This window comes from Pipra filicauda, unplaced genomic scaffold (assembly GCF_003945595.2).
Source record: "Pipra filicauda isolate LSUMZ 115617 unplaced genomic scaffold, ASM394559v2 scaffold296_size2174093_pilon, whole genome shotgun sequence".
In the NCBI taxonomy this organism is placed as follows: Eukaryota; Metazoa; Chordata; class Aves; order Passeriformes; family Pipridae; genus Pipra; species Pipra filicauda.
In genome coordinates, this window is record NW_024104416.1 from 942,400 (window position 1) to 963,964 (window position 21,565).

The 21,565-nt window shown below is 41.5% G+C and overlaps 1 protein-coding gene across 3 annotated transcripts in view; it reads left to right on the top strand.

Moving 5' to 3' along the window:
* The first annotated feature begins 3,140 nt into the window (after window positions 1-3,140).
* Window positions 3,141-21,565, top strand: part of CDH8 (cadherin 8) — a 154,060-nt gene continuing 135,635 nt past the window's right edge. The window contains exons 1-3 of one of the 3 annotated variants that reach the window (XM_027744742.2): window positions 3,141-3,585; window positions 19,259-19,349; window positions 19,443-19,705. In XM_027744742.2, coding sequence (XP_027600543.1) covers window positions 19,268-19,349; window positions 19,443-19,705 — 345 coding nt within the window. In that variant the 5' untranslated portion in view covers window positions 3,141-3,585; window positions 19,259-19,267. Of the gene's footprint in view, window positions 3,586-19,258; window positions 19,706-21,565 lie in introns of all 3 variants that reach the window. The other 2 variants (XM_027744743.2, XM_027744744.2) reach the window with 2 other exon arrangements.

Here is a 21,565-nt window from a genome sequence, read left to right on the forward strand (position 1 = left end):
TGCTGAGGAACAAAGAATTAGATGATAATCAACAACTGTTTTCATGAAAACATAAAAGCGAGAAAAGATGGTTGAATTCCATTATGCCACGTATTTTAGGTGATAGATATTTCCTGTCTTATATGAAAGGGAAGTCACACTGGGGTTTTAATCCTTCTTGCTCATAAAGCAAAGCAATATGGAAGAAAATCTCCAGGTTCTCTTCCAAACAGAGGTTATTTTTTTCCCCATTGTCAAGTCACGACCAGTCAAAACCCAAACAAAACCAATCCCAAAACCCACCAATAACAACAAAATAACAAAAAACCTGCCAAAACCCCTGAACCAAACCAAAAAAAGGAACCAAACAAGATGAAAAATAAACCCCAAATAACAAAACCAACAACCAACTCATCCCACAAACCAATATACTTTTTGAATATTCTGGTTTGTTGGGTTTTTTCCTGATGCAAAAATTTAATACGAAAATTGCATTCCAGTTTGATCCAGGATGCATTCAGTCATATGCATTTTGCAGATGACATTTGTTCTTCAGTACAGTTATTAAACTAAAAATTTTCATCCCATTTCAATTGGAGTCTGAGCTGCTTTTTGCTTAAAAAATGAAATGGCCATTTAGGAGGTAGAGGAATAATCTTCCTTTTAATATTTATTTAAGAGGAAACAATTTTTTAGCCAGCATATTCATCAGTGTTATGCAATAGTGTGTGTATATATATCTCACTATGGTAAATATCATTAAATCATTTCATTTGCATAGGATGCAGAAGGTTGCAAATGTTCCTTTGCTGTTCCAAGATTATTTTTACATTAATTTTAATCCATACCCTTCTTGCTGTCAAGATTTACTCCATCATCTGAAAGGCTTTCCAGCAGGGGAATCCATGGATGACATAATCCATTTTAACAAGACACTTACCATCCTCTCCTACAACTTGAGGATGAAAGAGCAGAGCATTTGCCCCAGTAATTTCCAACTGCAAGAGAGGTCACATAGAACAAATGGCACAAGTCAAAGGTTGAAATCAAAACAAAGACCTAAACTTTTAAGCTGCACTTGGAGGTACAACCTCCACCATTAGCTTTCTTCCCACACTACTGCGCTGTCTGTTTAAAGCAGAGACACAGGGGATCTTATTAGAGAGAACTTTTATTCTTGGTTGCTTCCATTGGGTGTTTTTAATAGAAATTAAAGCAAGGGGTGCAACTACTCTTACTGAAACCCTAAAAAAAGTTTGAAAACTGTCATTAATTACCAGGAGTAAAGCCAGGCTAAGCATCCTCATGCTTTCCTCGTGACAGCATCTGTTTTCTCGCCGTGTTGTTCAGTTGGTAGAAGGACGGGGGAGAAAAACACCCCTTGCCTCTGCAGAACCCCAGGTAAAGGGAAGCCACATTTCTGACCTTATCTATTGCACTGCAAAGTGTTTTGTATTTCCCTCAAGGCTCTCTGCCTGCTTCAAGTCAGGACTGTGTATTTTTATATCCATCCTTCTCCAAGGAATCATCCCAGGCTCACAGCTTGGAAAGTGAACGTTTGGGCTGAGGGAAGCAAAGAGATAGTTGGATGTTTCTTCATTGTCCTTGAAAAATGTCACATTCTGGGTACATTTTGCTACATTCCCATGAGTTGGAAACTTTTCAGAATGAGGATTTGTGCAAGAAGAAATGCACCTCTTACCTGCAATAACTTGCACTTAGTTAGAATAAAGTCAAGCAGGTAAGAGCTCCAAATGTGATCTCATTCACTGTCTTACATGTGTGCGTGCACACATTGTAGTATGAGCATGAAAAATAAGATTAATAATCATTCAACTAAATTATATTGTATTCTTACTATATAGAAAAATATTAGGGTCCGCTTTCCATCATCCTAGATTGATCTTCAGCAAAACAGTCATCTTATCTTTTGCTTAGGGTGAAGAGGTTTCCAGGTGCTCTGAATGAGTTTAAGATGACCAGCCTTTTAAACATAAAGTTGAGCAATGAACCAGGTTCAGTAATATAGAACCACACTGAATGTTCATTTTAAACACAGCATATTACTGGTCAAGGAGAGTTGGAGAACGAGGATGGAACTGAGTGCACTTAAGCTTCCTCAAGAGCACTAGTTCAGTGTTGAATCAGTCCTCCATTTTAAGTCACTGTCTGTACCTGACCACGTCTATACCTTGTGCTCTTACCTCTTCTCTTTTGGCAAACATTAAACTTGGGAAATATTCAGAGCTATGACGTATGTAATTATCAAAAATAATACATTTAACCTGCTGATGGATAACCCATGCAACATAAAAAGGGGAAAAACTCAAACTCAGTGGATAAAGAGGGTGGTCACGGGGCAGGCAGGGTTCCCTTCGCAGGGTTCCTCAGCCCGGACCCGTGCCGGAGCCCTCGGATGGGATGAGCCACCTTCAGCTCTTTAAGCCAAAGGCAGGTGAGGATCCCCAGCGCTCAGGATGCCCGAGCCTCTCCCGGGCTGTGCCGGATCCCAGCGCTGTCAGTCACAAAGCGGATTGGGAAGCGGGGCGAGGGTCAAGGACTTACTGCGCGGCGCTGCCCTCCAGCCGGCTCCTGCTGCGGGGAGGTCTCGGCGCTGCCTCCGGGCTCCCGCTCCCCGTCCGACCGCCACCCGCGGCTCCGGAGCAGCGCCGGAGAGCGTTCAAACCCGCCTGCGGTTCCCCGGGGCGCCTTGGGAAAAGGGCTTTTAAAGGATGCCCTCCCTGTCCCCGGGGCGCCCGCCTGCAGCGTCTGTCACACGGAGATGAACAGCTGCCCGCGGCCCCTCCGGGAGCATCCCCCGCATCCCCCCGGGTGCCCCCCGCACCCCCCCGTGCCCGCTGCCTGTCTCCCGGCCTCCCCTTCCCGGCGGGCATCGCCCCAAACGATGGGGGGCTCTGGGCACGTCCCAGCCCCGGCGGGCGCCTCCCCCGTGGCCCCGCGGCTCAGGGCCCGCCCGGTGCCACCCCCGCCCGTTCTCCATCCCTCCCTCCCTCCCTCCCTCCCGGGCGCAGGGAGATGCCCCGGCGCGGAGTTGGCGGCCGCGGGGAGCGGGCGGCACGGCCGGCCCTGGAAAAGTTGTGTGCTTCCCTCGCCGGGGGGAAGGCGGGGTGCGGGGTGCGCGGGAGAGGGAGGGGGAAAAAACCACCACCCCAAAGTGCTTACACGAATTTCCCAGCGCTAGACCTGCCTCCGAGATCAGCCCAATAAGAGCTGTCAGGGGAGGCTCCCGGCTCACTTTTCCACATCGCTTCACAGTTACATTTGGCAGGCAGGCAGGCACGGCAGCGCGCTCAGCCCCGGAATTAGCGGATTTATTTGGAATATCCCTGCTTTCCTGGAGACGTGCTGCTGCCGCTGGCTCGTGCGAAGGGAGAAATTAATAACTGCGCTCCAGCATGCAGGCACAGAGAGCCGGGAAGCCCAGCAACCAGCGTCTCCTCCAGCATCAGCAGCCTCGGAAAGCATGAGAAGAAAATCTGGAGAATCTTGCCTGTTCCCAGGGACTGGCTGATGTTTTTTTACCTCGCCCTTTCAATCCGTGCGTGAAGTGGCTGTGGGCGAGCGGTTCCCTTGCTCCTTGAAAGAGTGAGTATTCATTTTATTAATACAATTTGTGGCTGGCTGGCAGAGGGCTCTCGCTCCGCGGGTTTCTGTCTGACTTGGGCTCTGTGTGCGTGCAAGGTGCGCTGTGCGAGCGCCTTCCTCGTCCATAGGTGCGGTATTGGGCTGAACTGTGGTGCCTCATTCGGTCAAGATGTTTTCAATTTCCCGATAATGAAAACGCTTGTTAGGATTTTTAAAATTATTATTATTATTATTATTATTCCCTCGAGAGGAGAAGTGGTGGTAATTGTGTTTCTCCTCCCGTTTGGTTTTTTTGGGGGTGGTTTATTTTCCTTCCCTTCTTCACCTCCCTATAAACAATCAGAAGGACTTTGGATCACAGAGGGTTGCTTCCAAGGCTGGAGAACCCGTTTCTTTTCCTTGTTTTCTTATTTAGTACAATAAGTCTCTGGGCTATTTCACTGTGTTGAATAGATGCAGGGCTGCATTCATGCATTGAAATAGATTGCAGTTTTCGTGCTGAGAATAAAAATCACCCACCAGCCAGATATGTAAATGAGGGAGGAGGAGGCTGGAAGAACCGTGAGGGGGGGAAATCCCCCTGTTTTATCACCATCTTCCCTCCTCCAAAAGCTTTGCACCCCCTAAATAAGTAAATAAATAGGAATGGCTTCACAGCTTCCTTTCCTACTTTCGGAGAGGAAAGCATCCCAGAAATACCGCTCTTCCTCTTAAAAGCTCAGATGGGAATGAATCTTTAGCCATAACTAGCCAGGAGTCATCCTTGTCCCACAAGTTGTTTTGCTTTGGTTGACTAAACAGAGAATGCACCCAGCTGAAACTTGGGAGAGGGGGAAAGCTCCTCAGCTCCAGTCCCTCGCTACCGAGGCTCCCAGAGAAGAAATGCAGGACTCTCTGGCCCCCGGAATCTGGCTGTGCCACTAAACGCTTCATCTTGCCTTTGAGGGAGGCAGAGGAGTAACACATCTTTCCATTCTGCTTGGCTACACTATCTGCCGGGTAGCAGCATCCCAATCGGGAGCCCCGAGCTGCCAGGCAGCATCCCTGCTAGACAGCATCAGACCTGAGCACGGGCTTGGCTGGGGAGCCTGGGAGGCACTGCAAAGCTTCAGCACAGAAAGCCTATGGCAGTTTCTAGGAGGGTAATATAAAAGAGATTAATTCAAATCCTTATTTAGGCTCTGCCTACCGCCATGAAGGTGACACTACTTAACACAGGCAGGAATTCCTCTGCAGTTCGTTGCTATTCAGTCATGTCTTGAATTTGTCTCAATTCAAACAGTTTGCATTTAGTACCAGACTAAATAGGGTGGAATCAATCCAACCTGGCACAGAACGGCTCTACACAAACCTGCTCGTGTTGCCAACAGGTATCAAAGTCTGTACCCTCGCTTCTCCCTCCCTCTTTCTCTCTTTCAGGCAGGCACAAACACACGCTCTGTTTCATGCAAACGAGTCTGTCTCCTCTGAAAGTAGGAATAAACACTCATACAAGTTTTATAAAGGCTGACACCTCTAAACAGCCAACTTGATCTCATAAGCGGCTCACCATTTGTGGCTCTGGTTATCACTGCCAGATGTTTTTTGGGGGATGCTGGTTGTAAGAACTCAAATAGCATTAACTGTTTATTGTTTCAAATCTACCATGTTAGTGCCTAATAGAAGGGAAGCTAACAGCTGCTCACTTCAGTTTCAATTAAAGAATAGAGCTGATAACTACCAAAGCTATAGATAAAGAATCCTCTTAACTTCACTCATCCTCTTTTGGAAATTCTTCAAGAGTTTCTCTGCAATGAGGAAAAGGAGAAATATGCAGTGCTCTTGTATGAATGATGATCCTCCTCTGTGTTCAATAGTAGACTGCTATGAACCAGCAGAGATTTCACAATAGACTTCTCAGTAAATATAAGTTAGTAACAAATAAATTCAGAAGACTGAAAAATTACCCTTGCGCATATTTTGCCTCTCTTAAATAAAACGATAAAGCATCTACAAGGAGTCAGTATTTTGCATACCTGTGAAATTATCCAATTTCACACCCATAAAATCTGATAACATCAAACCCCAAAAGCTCTCTGTAGTGTCACCTCCCAGCCTAATTGTGTGGATATTTGTGGCAGAAGAACCCTAGGAAAGGAAGTGATTATTACATGATATTTTAATCCATTAAACCTTATTGTTCCACCTTACTGCTTACAGAATGAGCCCAGCTCTCTCCCGGCTTTCTCCTTGGCTATTAACTCCTTTTTCCAAAACTTGCATCCTGGCTGTGGAGAACTTTGATTTCCATGTCTAGTTGTAAGCTGAGGGCCTTCAGTGTCCTCAGAGATCAAAGTATTTTGTGTAAGTTGGTTAAATTATCCAGCTGAGCAATTTGTTAACTGGGCATGCTACTGGCCAAGAAACTAACTTTGGACATTTTCTTCAATATTAAAAAATCAATAACACTACGTGTGCCTGCTTAACAAATGCAACTGGTTTTAACAAGAAATATCCCCATATAGGACAGCTACTCCTTCTGCATCTTTCATTAAAAAATAAAGGGAGTTTTCATCACTGTGAGGTGAAGTAGAATCCTCCTTAGATGAAGTCACCCAGTGCTTTTTCAATATACTTTAGTCGTTCCCATCAGCTCCTGCTACTGAGGTTCAAACCAGAGTTGTAAGGGGGGAAGTAGTCCCACAATCAGATTTAAATTCACTTTTTATCACTTGTAACCATCAGGATTTTTCCAACCATGTTGCACCCTTTTCAAATACATTTATTTGATCCCTGGACACTGTATTTGGATTGCTGTGAACACATGATACATTGTCTTCTCTGGAAAAAATATACTTGTACTCCCTCCTTCAGGATACACAACCATTCCAAGAGCACACAATCAGCCATGGATGTAGATTTAGGTCTGTTACCCCTTGAAGTACTTCCTGAATTTTCTATCTCCTCTCACACAGTTGCAGTTTTCATCTCTTTAAATCTTCATTTTGAAATGAGGTTCCTACAGACTTTAGCTGGGACTTTTTCAGGCACTTATTGAAAATCAGGGCCTGGAACCCACCCACTTGACTCTTGATACTCACAGATCATTTAATTTCCAAAACTTGAGAGTCTTTAAAGGGAGACAAATACTGACCTTTGACTTTATGAGAGAGAAGGAAATGTGAACGCACACAATAAGTTATCGGAGCCGTGTATTTCCAAGTGATGGTTGTGTGTGCTTTGTGACAGAGAGCAACTGCTCATGATACTTAGTAAAACAGGTATTTTTATAGCATACCTCATAACCATATATCTTAGCAGTATTCCTTTTCCATTTTAATATTATTAAAGCCTGACCTACTGTTAATACTGACAGTTGTATGCTTACATTAGACACTAAAGTGGTGTCATAAGAGTCTTTCAACTACGAGTATAAAATAATAAAACCTAAATTCTTGCAGTAGGAGGCAAATGCTAAGGCAATTTGAGCTTGGAATGTTTTAAGCATCATTGCTACCAGAAGATCACATCAATAGAATGAAATTAGATCATGGAAACTCAACATTTTTCTTAGTGTTGTTGCCATAGAAAAGGTGGCTCACTTCATATCTTTCCAAACATAACTATTTGAGCAGTAGACAGACAGAGAACAAGGTAAAGTCCAATTTGAGATTTCAAATGTGTGTGTGTATATATATATTTATTTGTTTTTCTCTCAGACAGATCCCTTTGTTCTAGAATCTCTTTGACACGTTTCTCATTTTGTAAATCAAGTAAATAATGCCAACTCAGTGGCATTAATAAAATTTTGTTCCCAAAATACATTAGGTACTGATGGTATCTGGAGTAGTAAATGCAAGCTGAAAAGAAAAAAAAGTATTTCTGAACCAGTTCAGTTACCAACAAATGGATTTCAAAGCATCTGACTCCAGACAAAAGACTGATTTCTACCTGCCTTAGTCATGAGCCTTCATCCATGAGCTGCAGTGATAACACTCACAGAATTGATTTTCCAAGGTGCTGATCATGATGTGCCTTGTGAAAATCATTTGAAATTGAGAATGATCAGCACCTTGGCTTGGCTTGCAAATTAGCAGTGCCTGCCAGTCCTGGAGCTGAGCGAGGGAAACCTTCCAGGAGAAGTGTCCCCTGTGCCCTGCGGTGCCCAAGGCATAGACAAGCTCAGGAAGGGCTTTCTCGGTGTGTCTCGATGAGGTCTTTGCAACAGGTTTGGGAGTTCAAAACATTATGAAAACAGTCAGTCTTGGCAGTCACGAGTTCATAGTTTCAACTTTCTGATCTGGTGTGTTTGGCTGAAGTGCTTTTCTGCAGGGAAGGAATGTTCCAACGCTCAGCCCCGTTTGAGGAACTCTGACAAACCCATTTCCTTTGCAGCCACTGATGATCATAATCATATGCATGTATATTTTTTATAGTTTTATGTTTATATAGAATATAAATACAAGCATAGGAATACATATTTGTCTTTATATGTATATCTATTATATCCAAGCCCTTAATACTAATGCAAAGGGACTGTATTGCACTCAAGAGGGAGTGCAATTCACTAATTGAGTTTTGCAACACTTCAGATGTGAATCTCTCTCATGGATTAAATGTAACAGCTCTGATTGCCTTTTAAGTAACAGATCATCAAAACTTAATGTCACTGAAGCTTAGACTGAGTTCTGTATTCTAGTCTGTGGCCTTTATTTTTTGTGCACTTCCAAAAGTTAGATTAAAAAACCAAAACAAATAAATGGGGGAAAAAAACCCCAAAACCTCAACTTGGCAACTGCCAAAGGAATAAGTCTAACATTGAAGAACCCTAATTCTTTCCAAACAACTCATTTTAAATCGATGGTAAAACTGCCATCAAATTCAAGGATGCAAAATTGAAGAGCTTCACTGCTAATTTCATATGTCTCAGCAGAAGAGATTTGAGTAGGTTTGTTGCAATCCATATATACATATGGATGTTTAGGTACATGTGCATAGTCCAGGTAGGTTAACCTTTTTCCTTTTTAAAGATTTTTTTATGTACACACACATTCATACATATGTAGCTTTCACTGAGTCATGATGTCCACTCATAATTTTATATTCTGAGTTGAATCCAAATAAATACCAGGAAAACTTGATTATAATTAAATTATAATTAAGTTTTCCTGGTATTTATTTGGAAAGTTTTATAATAATTAAACTTTCCTTAATTATTATGTTTTGTTTAATTCTGTAGAGAACACTTAACGCTCTTTAAAGAAACCCAGTAAAAATGAAAGTTCTGTTGTATATATGTATATATATATATATAAAGACTGAAAAAGAAGCCCAGAAAGCAAGATATTTATGTCCTTCATTAATATTTAAATGTTTTTTCGGGAAGTACAGGATAAGCACATCCCAGCTGCTGGAACTCTCCTGATAAACAAAGCCCCAGGCAGAGCATGGGTAACACCTTTCTCAGTCGCAGCCCAACCTGTTTTCCCTTTTTATGAGCTCTCTGTGTTGTGCACAACTCACCTTTTTTTTCCCCTTCTCTCCTTTAAAAGTGATGTAGGTCTTCAAAATCTGTAATACACCTTCCTAGAGCGGGCATGGCTGTGAGAGATGAGGTTGGCATGAGCTGAGGCTGTTAAGTCTATAAGCAATGCAGTTCTATTTTAGTCCAAGGAAAATCGCTTTAATCAGTGGACTGGAGAGAATAAAAATGACTTCAGATCACTTCTTCCTCTTACTACAGGATGGAAGCAACACTGATGCACCTATTTTTGTTCTGTTTAAGTTTCTGGACCGCTTTGGTTGTCTGTCTTTCTGTTCTGAGCCTCCCTCGTGGGATTCTCAGCACGATGGCATGAGGTGAAGTGATGTTCTGACACACATCAGTGGAGTGTCTGACTCCTATAAATCCCCAAACCTTTCTTTTTTTTTTTTTCTTTTCTAAGTGCAAGGAGTTGAAAGGGACAGTTTCAAACACCTTTTGTTCTGTGGTAGAGCTAAAATAGCCGTGTTGTCATTTTAATGTCTATTCCTCTTTTATCAGCTGTCAGGAAAAAGAAAAACAAAATCAACCAAACAAATTCACACACACGAAAAGCCACAAACCCAAACCCACATCCAAAACCCCCAAACAAACAAACCAACAAACCCAAAACAACCTTAAAATGTTGTAGATACACATTTCACTGGAGAGGAAACTTCAGCTTCCAGCTGTGGAGCACATGGGGCCTCTTTGTGCCGTTCCTGTTGGATCCATGACTGGAAATCCTGAGCACTACACAGTGCAAGGAATCATAAAGGTAAAAAACAGTTTGAAAGTTCTAACAACACACTTGGTGAGGGTTTTTTTTAATGCAGTCTGGTTCTCTAAAGTAGTGAACACTTCTGGAAAGACTGACAGCTTTATATACAAAGAGTCTGAGTCTTGGCAGCTATAAAGTTGGCCCATATTGATTTTACTACCAAAGAGCAACAAAAATATCCCCAATAAGCAATTCTGTTGATACCAGTAGAAGTTAAAAAAATAGCATTACATCACAGGTTCAGGATACTCTTCTGGGGTTTGTTTGTTTGTTTGGATTTTTTTAGAAAGGGATTTCCTGATAGTAAATATTTGCCAAAAATTATATAAAAAAATAAGTTAGATAGTCACTTATCTAAAAGAGTAGATGTTAAGTATCATGTTGAGAAGTCACAGAATAACAGACAATTTGTTACAATAGATTGCTTTGATTAAGGGAGATATATTTCAATGTCATGTACGTGTAATTTTTTCCTTATCCCAAAGCATTAGTCAAGTTGTGTAATGACCTATATCCTCATCTCCACCAGTTATGGTGTTTTGCAGTTAAAGCACAAGAGTAAGGAAACTAAGGAAGAGGAATTTGTCTTAGGAAACCTTTTTTAAACCTTTCTTCTCTCTGCCCCTGAAACAGACCCCTAAAACTGAAGTGCCCCACTTTTGCTAATAATAACCTTCTAGATTGATTAATGAACCTCTCAATAAATATTAAAGGTCTAAATACTGAAGAAACTGTTACATTTTTGCACAAATGTGTACAGACATGGTGCATGTCTGTACTTCCTCAGTGCAAGTACACGGATTCCATCAGCTCTATCCAGTGCAAAGACTAACCCTGTGCTTAAAGCAGTCCCTTAGCATTTGACACAAACTTAGGAACTCACTTAATAACCTAAAGAACTGTTCAGAAGTGTTTAACTATAAAGAGTAGCAGTGCATGACTAAGCTTAAAAAAAATAAAGTGGGATATCTCTGTTCAGTGATTTAGTCCGTGTGCAGGGTAAAGAAGGAGAGAGATGGTGTCTGTTGCCATTGCTGCTGAAATAAATAATGCTTTAGAGATCTCCTTTTGATTTTCCAGGCAGCCATAAGCAAATTGCCGCGAGTAATATATCAAAATAAACTCGGACAATAGATTTGCACTTGTATTGGCAGCATCCCCTGACAGCACGAAGTATAATTCACCCTCCTGCAATCATGTAACATTTCCCATCTCATTTCCCTTCCTTTGAAATTTCAGGTGCTTGGCCAGGGGAAAGGATGTGTGGATAATGCTTTTATGCTTTTCTGTGTTCCAGCTAACTCCAGGTGACGTAACAGTCCCTTAAAATCACTGTTAGTTGGGGAAATTTAGTGCAGCTCCCCGGGATAATTGTGACTTCCAGCAATGCCTGGAACGTGCCTGGCCCGGAGTGTGGCTGCTGGCTCGAGGCACTGCCAGCCCCTCTGCCTGTGCAGTGGGGTGTGCTGGATCACAGGAGTTCCCCTGGTCTGAACAGCACTTTGATGTTGCCTGGCTGGGGCAGGGGGAGAGGCTTCCATCCCTAAAACCTTCCAACACCGATGAACAGAGGCACACGGGATTGCCATGGCTGGATACCAGGAGTCCATCAGAGATTTAAGTTTACTGTCCCTAATTGCCTGTTTTCTCCTCTTCTCCAGAAGTTATCCTCCACTCAATTTTGTTGATTCAGCTATTTCTCTGACTGCTTTCTGAAGCATATAGTCAAACTTCACATGCTTTTTGTCAGCACAGTTGTTTCCAAAACTTCCTGTCGTCGTTCTGTAGTTTATGGGCTTTTTAGCTGTGGGTTAAAAACTTGAAGGAAAAGACTTCTCAAAACAAGGTTTTGTTGAAAATTCTTTTGTTAACCCACATTTCACTGATGTGTCTTGCAGTGTTGATTGCAAACAGCACAACTGCAGGGACTGCAGTGGAGAAGGGATGGGGATGGAGATGAATTATTTGAAATGTGTATCTTGCATGTTGTGGGGGCTGAGGGGGGGTGGGACAAGAACCTCTTAAATTAAAATTGCTCTTGGTGGAATAATAGCATGAGCAATGCCCTAACCCAGCTCTGTCAAAATGATTTGGCTTTAAAAACACCTTACTATTAAAGGCGTTTAAGTTAACAAGATCATTTTGACAGAACTGGGTTAGGGAGTGACTGCACACACAGTTCTGCTGGCAGATAAGAGGCAGTAAAGTCTAGCCAGGGCATGCAAGTGGCACTTTGCAGTGGGCACTGTGAGCAGGATCTGAGGTACTGCCATGGCAGCGTGTCTGATTACAGCCTCAGTCCCTCTGGTCTCACAGTTAGGTGGAGAATCGCTTCTTAATTTTAATTTTTTGGGAGTACATGACTGATCTTTGCCCAAATGAGTAATCCACTGAAGAATAGGAGTTGTTATTTATGGCAAGAAGTATTCATTCCTTTGCAGCATGACAATGCTGCCTTATCCAAGGGGATTTCAATCACAATTTCAGGTACAATTTAATGGATATATACTGGAAACAGGGTGAGTGTAGAGCAAAGGTGTGCAGGCATGACACAATTATTTGTTGGTCATGGTTCTGGTGGACTTTGGTTTTGTTTCACTTTTTTGGCAAATTAAAAACCTTATCACAATTCTTGTAAGGGTGAGGGATGGAGCAGCTCTGCTGTAGGGAAAGGCTGGGAGAGTTGGGATTGTTCAGCCTGGAGAAGAGAAGCTTTGGGGTGACCTAATTGTGGCCTTGCAGGACCTGAAGGGAGCCTGCAAGAAAGATGGAGAGAGACTTTGAAAAAGGGCCTGGAGGGCCAGGACAAGGGGGAATGGCTTCACACTGACAGAGGGCAGGGTTAGATGGGATATTGGGAAGGAATCCTTCCCTGTGAGGGTGGGGAGGCCCTGGCACAGGTTGCCCAGAGAAGCTGTGGCTGCCCCAGCCCTGCAAGTGTCCAAGGCCAGGTTGGACGGGGCTTGGAGCAACCTGGGCTGGTGGGGTGGAATGAGATGAGCTTTAAGGTCCCTTCCAATCCAAACTACCCTGTGATTCTATGAAGAAGAGCAAGAAGAATTCCTACAAGTGGGACTGGAGCACTAAGACCTATTATTTTTTTACTGAAAACTTAAGGCTCTGTTGTGCTGCCAGCTGGGAATTAGTGAAGGAAACATAGTGGTTCTCATCATGGTGGGAAGCCTTTGCATTGTGTTGCTGCTGTTGTTGGGAAAGGACCCTGTCTGAGTCCTTGAGAAATGGGGCTAGGAAGCATAAGTTGTTGTGTAGCCAATACCTACAGAGGTAAAAGTAAACCTAAAAAAGTTTAAGGAACAAGAACAGGGTGAAATAAATAATAATAATAATAAAACAACAAAAAACCCGAAAAAACAAACAAACAAACAAACAAACAAACAAAACCAACAAAAAAAAACCAACAAAAAAACCAAACCAGAACCAAATGAAAAGATATTTCAGATACTGTGGGGACAAAAATCCAGGAAGGTGAGAAATAGCCATAGGCAAAAAAAAAAATAAAAAATAAAAAAAGGAGTAAATTTAGCAATAATAAGGAATTTGCTTGGATGATACCAGAGGAAACACTGAATGGTACAACGTACCTATACCTGTGTACAAACAGCCATAAGGGATCCCAGTTTTCCTGACCTATTGAGAGGGGAAATACAAACCCTGATCATGAGCTGTGGAAAATGTGTGATAGTGTAAAGAGAAACTCATTGTTGCCTAATGAATTTCAGATAAAGGAAGCCACAGGATGTAAATTTTTATCAAGGACACCTGCTTAACCTTCCTATTTTATTCTCCTAACCTTTATGAAAACTTACCCACAGCTCTGTTTTGTAGTGTTAAGGATCCTTGTTTCTGGCAGACATTAAGTTAAATTAATTCTTCTGGATAAGAAGCCCATGTGGGTGTCTGGGTGGAATTTCAAGGCTCTAAAGGAATCACACAGAGTCCACTGGAACTCTCTGGGTGGTCAGTAAATGAACACCTCTCATCAATTATTTGAAGCTGCTTGTATTGCAGTGTGGATTCTCTTATACTGAATTAGCATCAAAGGTAGAAATTACTTATTTAATGTACAAAATATAATGGATCCTGAAAATTCTACAAAAAAACCCCCAAACAACTTTAGGCAAAAATCATCAACTTTTGTCTGGCATTTCTAGTGTAAATTATTTAAAGAAACCAGTACTCAAGGGAGTACTCAAGGGAGGGGTTTACCTTAATAATAGTTGCTTAGGAACTGATAAAATCTACCATAATGAAATAGGGAGGTCAAAGGGCTTAGATGCTGCATATCAACACTGAGAATAAAATAAAGACTTTGTTGCAATTCTTAAGACAACCCTCCATGTCTCTTGTGTTACAAAACACTAGAGTGGCTCTAAAATCTTTTAAACTAAGATCTTGGTGTAAATTAATGCATTAGCATTGTAATAAAGTGGTTCATTTGACCAGATGAATATTCTCTGGTTTGAAAACTAAAATAAAAAAAAAATAATTTTTTTTTTAGTTAAAGCTTTTTATGATCTTATTTTGCTTCTTTTTCAGTAAGTAGTTTATATCTTCTACTACCTTTATTAACTTTATTAATCTTTTTAACAAAGCTACTGCATTCCAGTGTTCACCTTTTAAAGCTACAAGATGATTTTAAAGTAATTTTGGCGAAATGAACCCCATCAGAGCTCATCATAACACTGTAAAGCTTTCCACCACTCATGCACAAAATGGGGACTGTGCAGCTGTTACAGCTGCCTGCTGCCATACCTGGCTCTAACTATGCAGGGACTGAACCTGTAACCTGCGTAGATTTTAGTTCCAAAGAGTTTGTAGTGTATATTACATTGATTTCTGAAGTTGGTGTGTGAATACTGTGAGGTTATAAACTTCTGCTTTGTTGTAACCACTTTCTGTGTTGTGCTTACACAAGACTTAAGCACTCCATGGCCTAGAGCTTTATGAGTAGTGCTCCAAGATTCAAGTCCCTGTGAAGAGAATAATATTTTTCTAAAACTCTATCAGCTCCTACAGTAAGTAGACAACAAACCACTCAGCTTTATCTGTACTTCTCTATAGGCTGTGAAATGAGAACAAAATTTATGAACACAGAGTTAAGTTTTTGAAACATAACAATAACACAGTTATTTGAATCTCTGCTACCTAACAGAGTGCCACATTTTCTTTCATCTATTTGCTACATTAAAGAAATTCTTTATATTTTAAATATCACTCTCCCCTCTCAGGGATGAATGGAGAACTAAAGCTGTTTTGTAAACAGCTTTGCTGGATTAGAGTTTATCTGTAGTTGTATATATTGTACAGGGAGACCACTTAGAACAACAGTGAAGTTTTATTAAAGGAAAGAGCCCAAAGCCATTTGAACATGTGGAAATTCAAAGCAAAAAAAGCACTTTTATCAACAGTAGCAAAGTCTTGATGAGGATGGAGTAGTAGGAAAGACATGGAGCTGCTGGAGAGAGTCCAGAGGAGGCACCAAGAGGATCAGAGGGATGGAGCAGCTCTGCTGTAGAGAAAGGCTGGGAGAGCTGGGATTGTTCAGCCTGGAGAAGAGAAGTTTTGGGGTGACCTGATTGTGGCCTTGCAGGGCCTGAAGAAGCTGACAGGAAAGATGGAGAGAGACTCTTGACAAGGGCCTGGAGGGACAGGGCAAGAGGGAATGGCTTCACACTGACAGAGGGCAGGGTTAGATGGGATATTGGAAAAAATTCTTGGCTGTGAGGGTGATGAGGCCCTGGCACAGGCTGCCCAGAGAAGCTGTGGCTGCCCCTGGATCCCTGGAAGTGTCCAAGGCCAGGTTGGAGGGGGCTTGGAGCAACCTGGGCTAGTGGAAGGTGTCCCTGCCCATGGCAGGGGGTGGAATGAGATGGGCTTTAAAGTCTCTTCCAACCCACCTCATTCTGTGTTTCTGTGGTTCTATGAAATGCACTCTTTAAGGTCCCTGTACTTGTCCTCTTTTGGTTGCTTAGCAAAAGGTAGTTCTGGCTTCACTGGAATAATTCTGCTGTCATTCCACACTCACCACTTCTTTAGACCTTGGCATAATATAAGAAGATGAAGTGCCACTGTGCCTTACCTCCTTGATTGCCAGGTCTGCCTTTACATATGGCTTTTTAATAGCAACCTGATCCAGTAGCCAAATCAGTTTCTCCTACGTATCTAATCCAGAAGATTGCATTTTAGCTGCCAGGCATTTCTTGATTTTCCTATTAGCAAACGTGAAAATTGCATGGTCAAGTATTTAATAATGCCTTCCATCAGCTCCCAATCACATCCATGGTGTTCTGCTTCCAGGAATGGAGAAGAAAAGCAATTCCTCAATTTGGTAAAGAAATCTGAGGTCTATACTATCTCCATGCATTGCACAAAGTTGATGCCATGATTCACTGATAGAGCTGTGAATCCTAAAGGAGGGTCTGTTTCTCAAATAGCTCTTAAAATGCTCCTGCAGTGCAGGTTAAACTGTAGAGAATTTTATCCAGCTCTATTGTTACACACTGATCACATTCCTCTGCAGAACCAGCATGTGCCAAAGGCCCGGCGGATTTTTTTTCTTTGCCCTGCACTGTCCAACACTTGCCCAACTTTGCTGAGAATCTCACAGCTTGGTGTTCAGTGAGCTTGTGTAACTGTGCTTCCACGGGGTTGTTCCACTGAATGAGGTTTAACAACACGGGATGTGCATCACTAACATTTCTGATGTGGTTTTGACTCGTTTGCCTTAAGGTATTGCTGAATACAGAGCTACTGTGAGGACACTGCAGTCACAGTGAATCTGAAGCATTAGTGTGAGTGGATAGGACCTAAATTTGATTGGAGTAAGTGAAGAGTAACAAGCAGGAAGTCTGGGGGAGGAACCGAGGAGGGTTGCACTGAAATGAACTTAATGCTTGCCAAGGATTGAGGAGTGACAGTCTGAAACCCAAATATCCTGTTCTTTCTTCCAACAAAGATGTTTCTGTTAGCATCACATTGTTTTATCTCATTTATTTCATCTCTTTTAGAAGGCAGCCTGTATAGATTAATTAGGAACTGTTTTCAAAAAGCTTCTTGAATATGAAAGGAAGCATTTTGCTTTCTTTATTAACAAGACCAAATAATAATAATAGAAGTATGCCAACTTGTGCTGGAAGAGTAAGAAAATCAATCATGACCCACTTTGGCTGTTTTTAAGGTTTGGACAGAGTGAGGTGTAACATACTGTTCTGTTTCTGGGGTGACTCTATTTCTGGGTCAAAAATAAAACCTGGAAACTCAGCTACAGAAAAGGACTCTTAAGTTGGATTTTCAGTTTATACCCCCAGTTTTGAATTTCATCCTGGATGTTGTTTGAAGATGATGACTTGTACTCTGTTTTGAAGTGGTTCTATTTCTCCTGTATTTTGATTCTTGCTCCACTGAATAAATCAGAAAAATCTGTCCCCTGGCTGGCACACTCCCCCACATGTCAAAGGGGATATGAACCCCTATGAGCAAACTTCACCACTTTCACTGAAAGTTTAGCTTTTTCTCTCTTTTGATACTTTCTACCAACAAACGTGCCCCAGGAGATCTCTTTTTATCATGTCCCAGGAAGCAGTAAACTCCATTTAATGCCCTCCAGTAAAGAGGGTTTTCAGGCGGTGATTTGACCAACCCTTCCCATCAAGCCATGAGACTGTTTGTTGCTCCTCCTTTTCTGGGATGGAGAGAAGGATGAGAGATCGAAGGCCTCTCTTGCTTCCCTGACATTTTTCCCAAAATTTCCTTGCAGGAGCTTGCTGTGTTGTCTGGTTTCTTTGTTTCCAGCTCAGCTGGCAGTGAGGCCCATCAGCCTCACAGCTGTGTCTGTAATGGATGTTCCCTCATCCTGGATGTGTTGTCCCAGCACTGCACTATTAGCTCCCTGCTCTTCCGTGCTGCTTGAGATATTGAGTTTTACTTTGGTAGCAGCTCTTCTCCCCTCTTAACAAGACAAGTTTCTCACAGTTTCAGACTTTTGTGCAGCAGATTTCACAGCTGCTTTGGCAATTAATGAATTATAAAAAAGAAAATACTTTTTACATTGCTTTTAAAATACCAGCTTACTTTTACTGGTGTTCTACATGCTTACAGATATTTTCTGCCATGAGTGTGTACGAACCTAAGAAAAGAACAACAAACCTCCACTATCAGAAAAAAAAACAAACCTAGGCCCTCAGCATTTTCATAGACATGCAACACTGAGAACTCATTTTAAATCGAAAAAAACCCCCTAAGACACAGTGTAAGCTTAAGAATAGACATTTCTACCTCTACTGGATATAGTGAGAGATGGTTTGGATATGAATCAGTTAAAGAAAATGTATCAGGAATCTTTTGACAGAAGTGCAGCCTCTTGAAGCAGCTGTAATGCAGCCCTTCCCCTGAGCCACGTCCCATCGAGCTCCCCAGGTGATCCATGGCTGCATTTCAGGTTTTGCCATCACAGTGGCGTCAGCCCTGCTAGGTTGTATTTCAAGGCATATTTACACTGAGATGAAACCTGATGTGACCTTCTGCTACATGAAAGGGTGGGCAGGGAAAGAAAGACAAAATGCTCCCAAATGTCTGTCAAGGAAAATGTCTTTGAAGTAAAACACGACTGTGTTTTCTCTGAAAGAGAGACAGTGAGACCTGTAGTGCAGATGTGCATAACTGAGCTTCTTTAAGGTCTGGTAGTGGTCTGGTTTGAATGGATTTCACAGAGGATTTACCAGTGCTGTTCCTCTGCTGGGCTGGGGAGATTTTGCTGGGCAATGTGCTGCTGCAGTGAGGTGATGACTAAATTGCCAGTGGATTGCTGGAGCCTTGTATACATAGGAGAAGTTTGTTTTATTGTTTTTGGTTCTTTTCTTGTGGATGAAGGAGAATAAGAATACAAGAATATTATTTTGTTTGACATACTAGGTGTTTATGATTGACCACATTAAATTGCAAGCCAGCAGGAAGGCTGGGAGCTTCTTCAGACCCTGAGAAAAACTGCAGGTAAAATCCCAGAATGGTCTGAGTTGGAAAGGACCTTAAAGATCATCTCATTCCAACCCCCTGCCATGGGCAGGGACACCTTTCACTAGACCAGGTTGCTCCAAGCCCTGTCCAACCTGGCCTGAAACAACTCCAGCTCTCAGACCCAAATGTTTTCCTGATTTGTAATCATTCCTCTGGGTCTTCTCTCGCTATTTCAGGCAATGACAGAATTTACAGAATCAATTAATTTTTAACCCATTTAATATGCAACAATATTATGAACTACACATTTAAAACCTAACATGTATTGTTCATGGTGTAAAAGTAAATAAGATGTTTCAGAATGCTTTCCTAAGCTATTTAGTCACCGAGTTGACCATTTATTTTTTTTCCCCCACCAGGAATCTTTAATGACTGGAAAACTCAATGGATCATGTTTTTATCATCTAAGCTATTTTTACATTGACTGTGCTGTAAACACATGGAGGAGCTGTAAGTAAATGTTCTGTACTGCATGATGAATTGGATTGCTACAGTCTGGAGGAAAGCAAAATAATAATTTCATTTCTGTGGTGATTTGCGTAGCTCGTGGTACAATGCCAGAAAGACTAACGGAAATGCTTATGGATACATGGACTCCATTAATAATATTATGGATTACTGTCCTTCCTTCCATTTATATGGCTCCAATGAATCAATCTCAAGTACTACCAAGTGGATCCAGTACAGGACTAAAAAGGCTAAATGAAGAACAAAGAGTTTTGAACCGTTCCAAGAGAGGCTGGGTTTGGAATCAAATGTTTGTATTAGAAGAATTTTCTGGACCTGAACCAATACTGGTTGGCCGGGTAAGCAAGATTTGGTTTTTTTCTCTGAGTTTATAAATGTGTGGCATGAGAAGGTCTTCAGCCATTCAGGCTCTTCTGAGGAATTTGAGTCTGGGGTGCTCTGTGATTCCAAAACTCTTCTCTAATATCCATACTTTAAATGTATCTCACTTTAAGGGCATGGTCTCCTGGTGAGCTAACCTGCTATTTTCAACGAAATTATGCATATTCCATTTGTCAAAAAACCCCCCACAAGCATGTACACATCCCTTCTTTTATATCATTAGTCACCACTCCTCACCTCTGCCAGCTGAAGAGTTGTACCAAAACAGCCCTTTGCAATATGTTCCTGTGCATTCCAAAAGGTTGTTACATCTATAGATTGTTTTCTATTGAAAAAACAAACAAACAAAAAAAACGAGAAGGGAAGCTTGGGATTTAAAGCAAATTACAAGGTCCTGGTTTATAAGAAGGTCCTGGTATGCACACAGAGGAAATAATATTATTGCCATGGATTTTGTAATTTACTTTCAAAGTTAGGAAGATAACACAGGGGAAATTATCATGTTGTTCTGCGTGTCCTGGCTTGCCTGTTGCCTTAAACCTTTGCTTGTTGCCATGCATTAGTTTATTCTGTAGCTGAGTGAGTTACCTCCAGTCAGTGAATCAGCTTTGCACTTAAAAGAGATTCTGAGCCATCTGTATCCATCAGGGATGAATTATCCATAGATTTATTCTTAGAAAAGAATGATCTGTTCATAAATGCACATTTGGCACTGAGCAGGTATAAATACCTGAATTGTTTACCACTAAAGTTCAGTTCTCTTTGAATAACCAGGGATGTTATTGTCATATTAGCTGGCTACTGAAATGGAGTAAAAAATTCTAGACAACCCAAATCATGGATAATTTAATTTCCTGATAATTTTAGAAATTCTGTGGCTAAAGGGATAGCGTATATTATAATATAGGGACTGTCAATAGTCATATTTGTTATTGAAGAGAACACAGGTCAAGTGCATTCCCAAATTTTCCCTACTCTAACCACTTTCTAATCAAAACTTGGGGTCAGAAGGTGTAATGAGCTTTGTATCCAGTGACTTTTGATGCTGTGCCAATTTACATTTATATCAGGTATTATATACCTGTTCTCATTTATTTTTCTGTGGTTAGTAACATATCTCAATTTCAGTGAGACAGCATCATGCTTACTCCATTTCTTAAAATGTTTTATTCAACCCATTCTTTTTGGAATTATTTAGTCGAGCTTTTAAAATAATTTTAAGTAGCTGAGGAGAATCCTGAGTTTGTACTCTGTAGTCCTTTGCTTTTCAGAGCATATCCAGGTCTCAATATTTTTACAATATTAGCGTTTTTTTAGTGGTTAAAATATCCTAAATTGAGTCATTAGTGAACAGAAGTGGGTAGGTTAAACTAAGCCAAACCAATAAAGACATTATCCCATCTTCTGCAGGCATTTTGAATAGAATTAGCTACTCTAAAATGCTGTGATAATCTATTTGTTGAGGCTGCTGCATAATTAAACCACTGCATGATATAGATGGAAACGAGCAAGAAGTGAAGTTGTGTCCCATAGGGAGCAATCCGAGATTTATTCATTAAAGTGACTTAAAATATTCTTGCAATTCTTCTCTGTATTTTTTTCTCGCTCTCCAGAACACTCATCCATATTTCTGACTTATTGTCTTTCCCGAGGCTCACGAGTGCTGTGAGTGCTTTCAGACTCTGGTGTGTAGTCAGAGGGAGCAGAGGTGCTCCCCAGCTTTCAGAGCTGCTCGGAATCCTTCCTGACTGCAAAAGCAGCAACTCCCTCAATCACAGTTCTTGGCAACCCTTCTTCCCGAAACGTAAAGGTGTGCA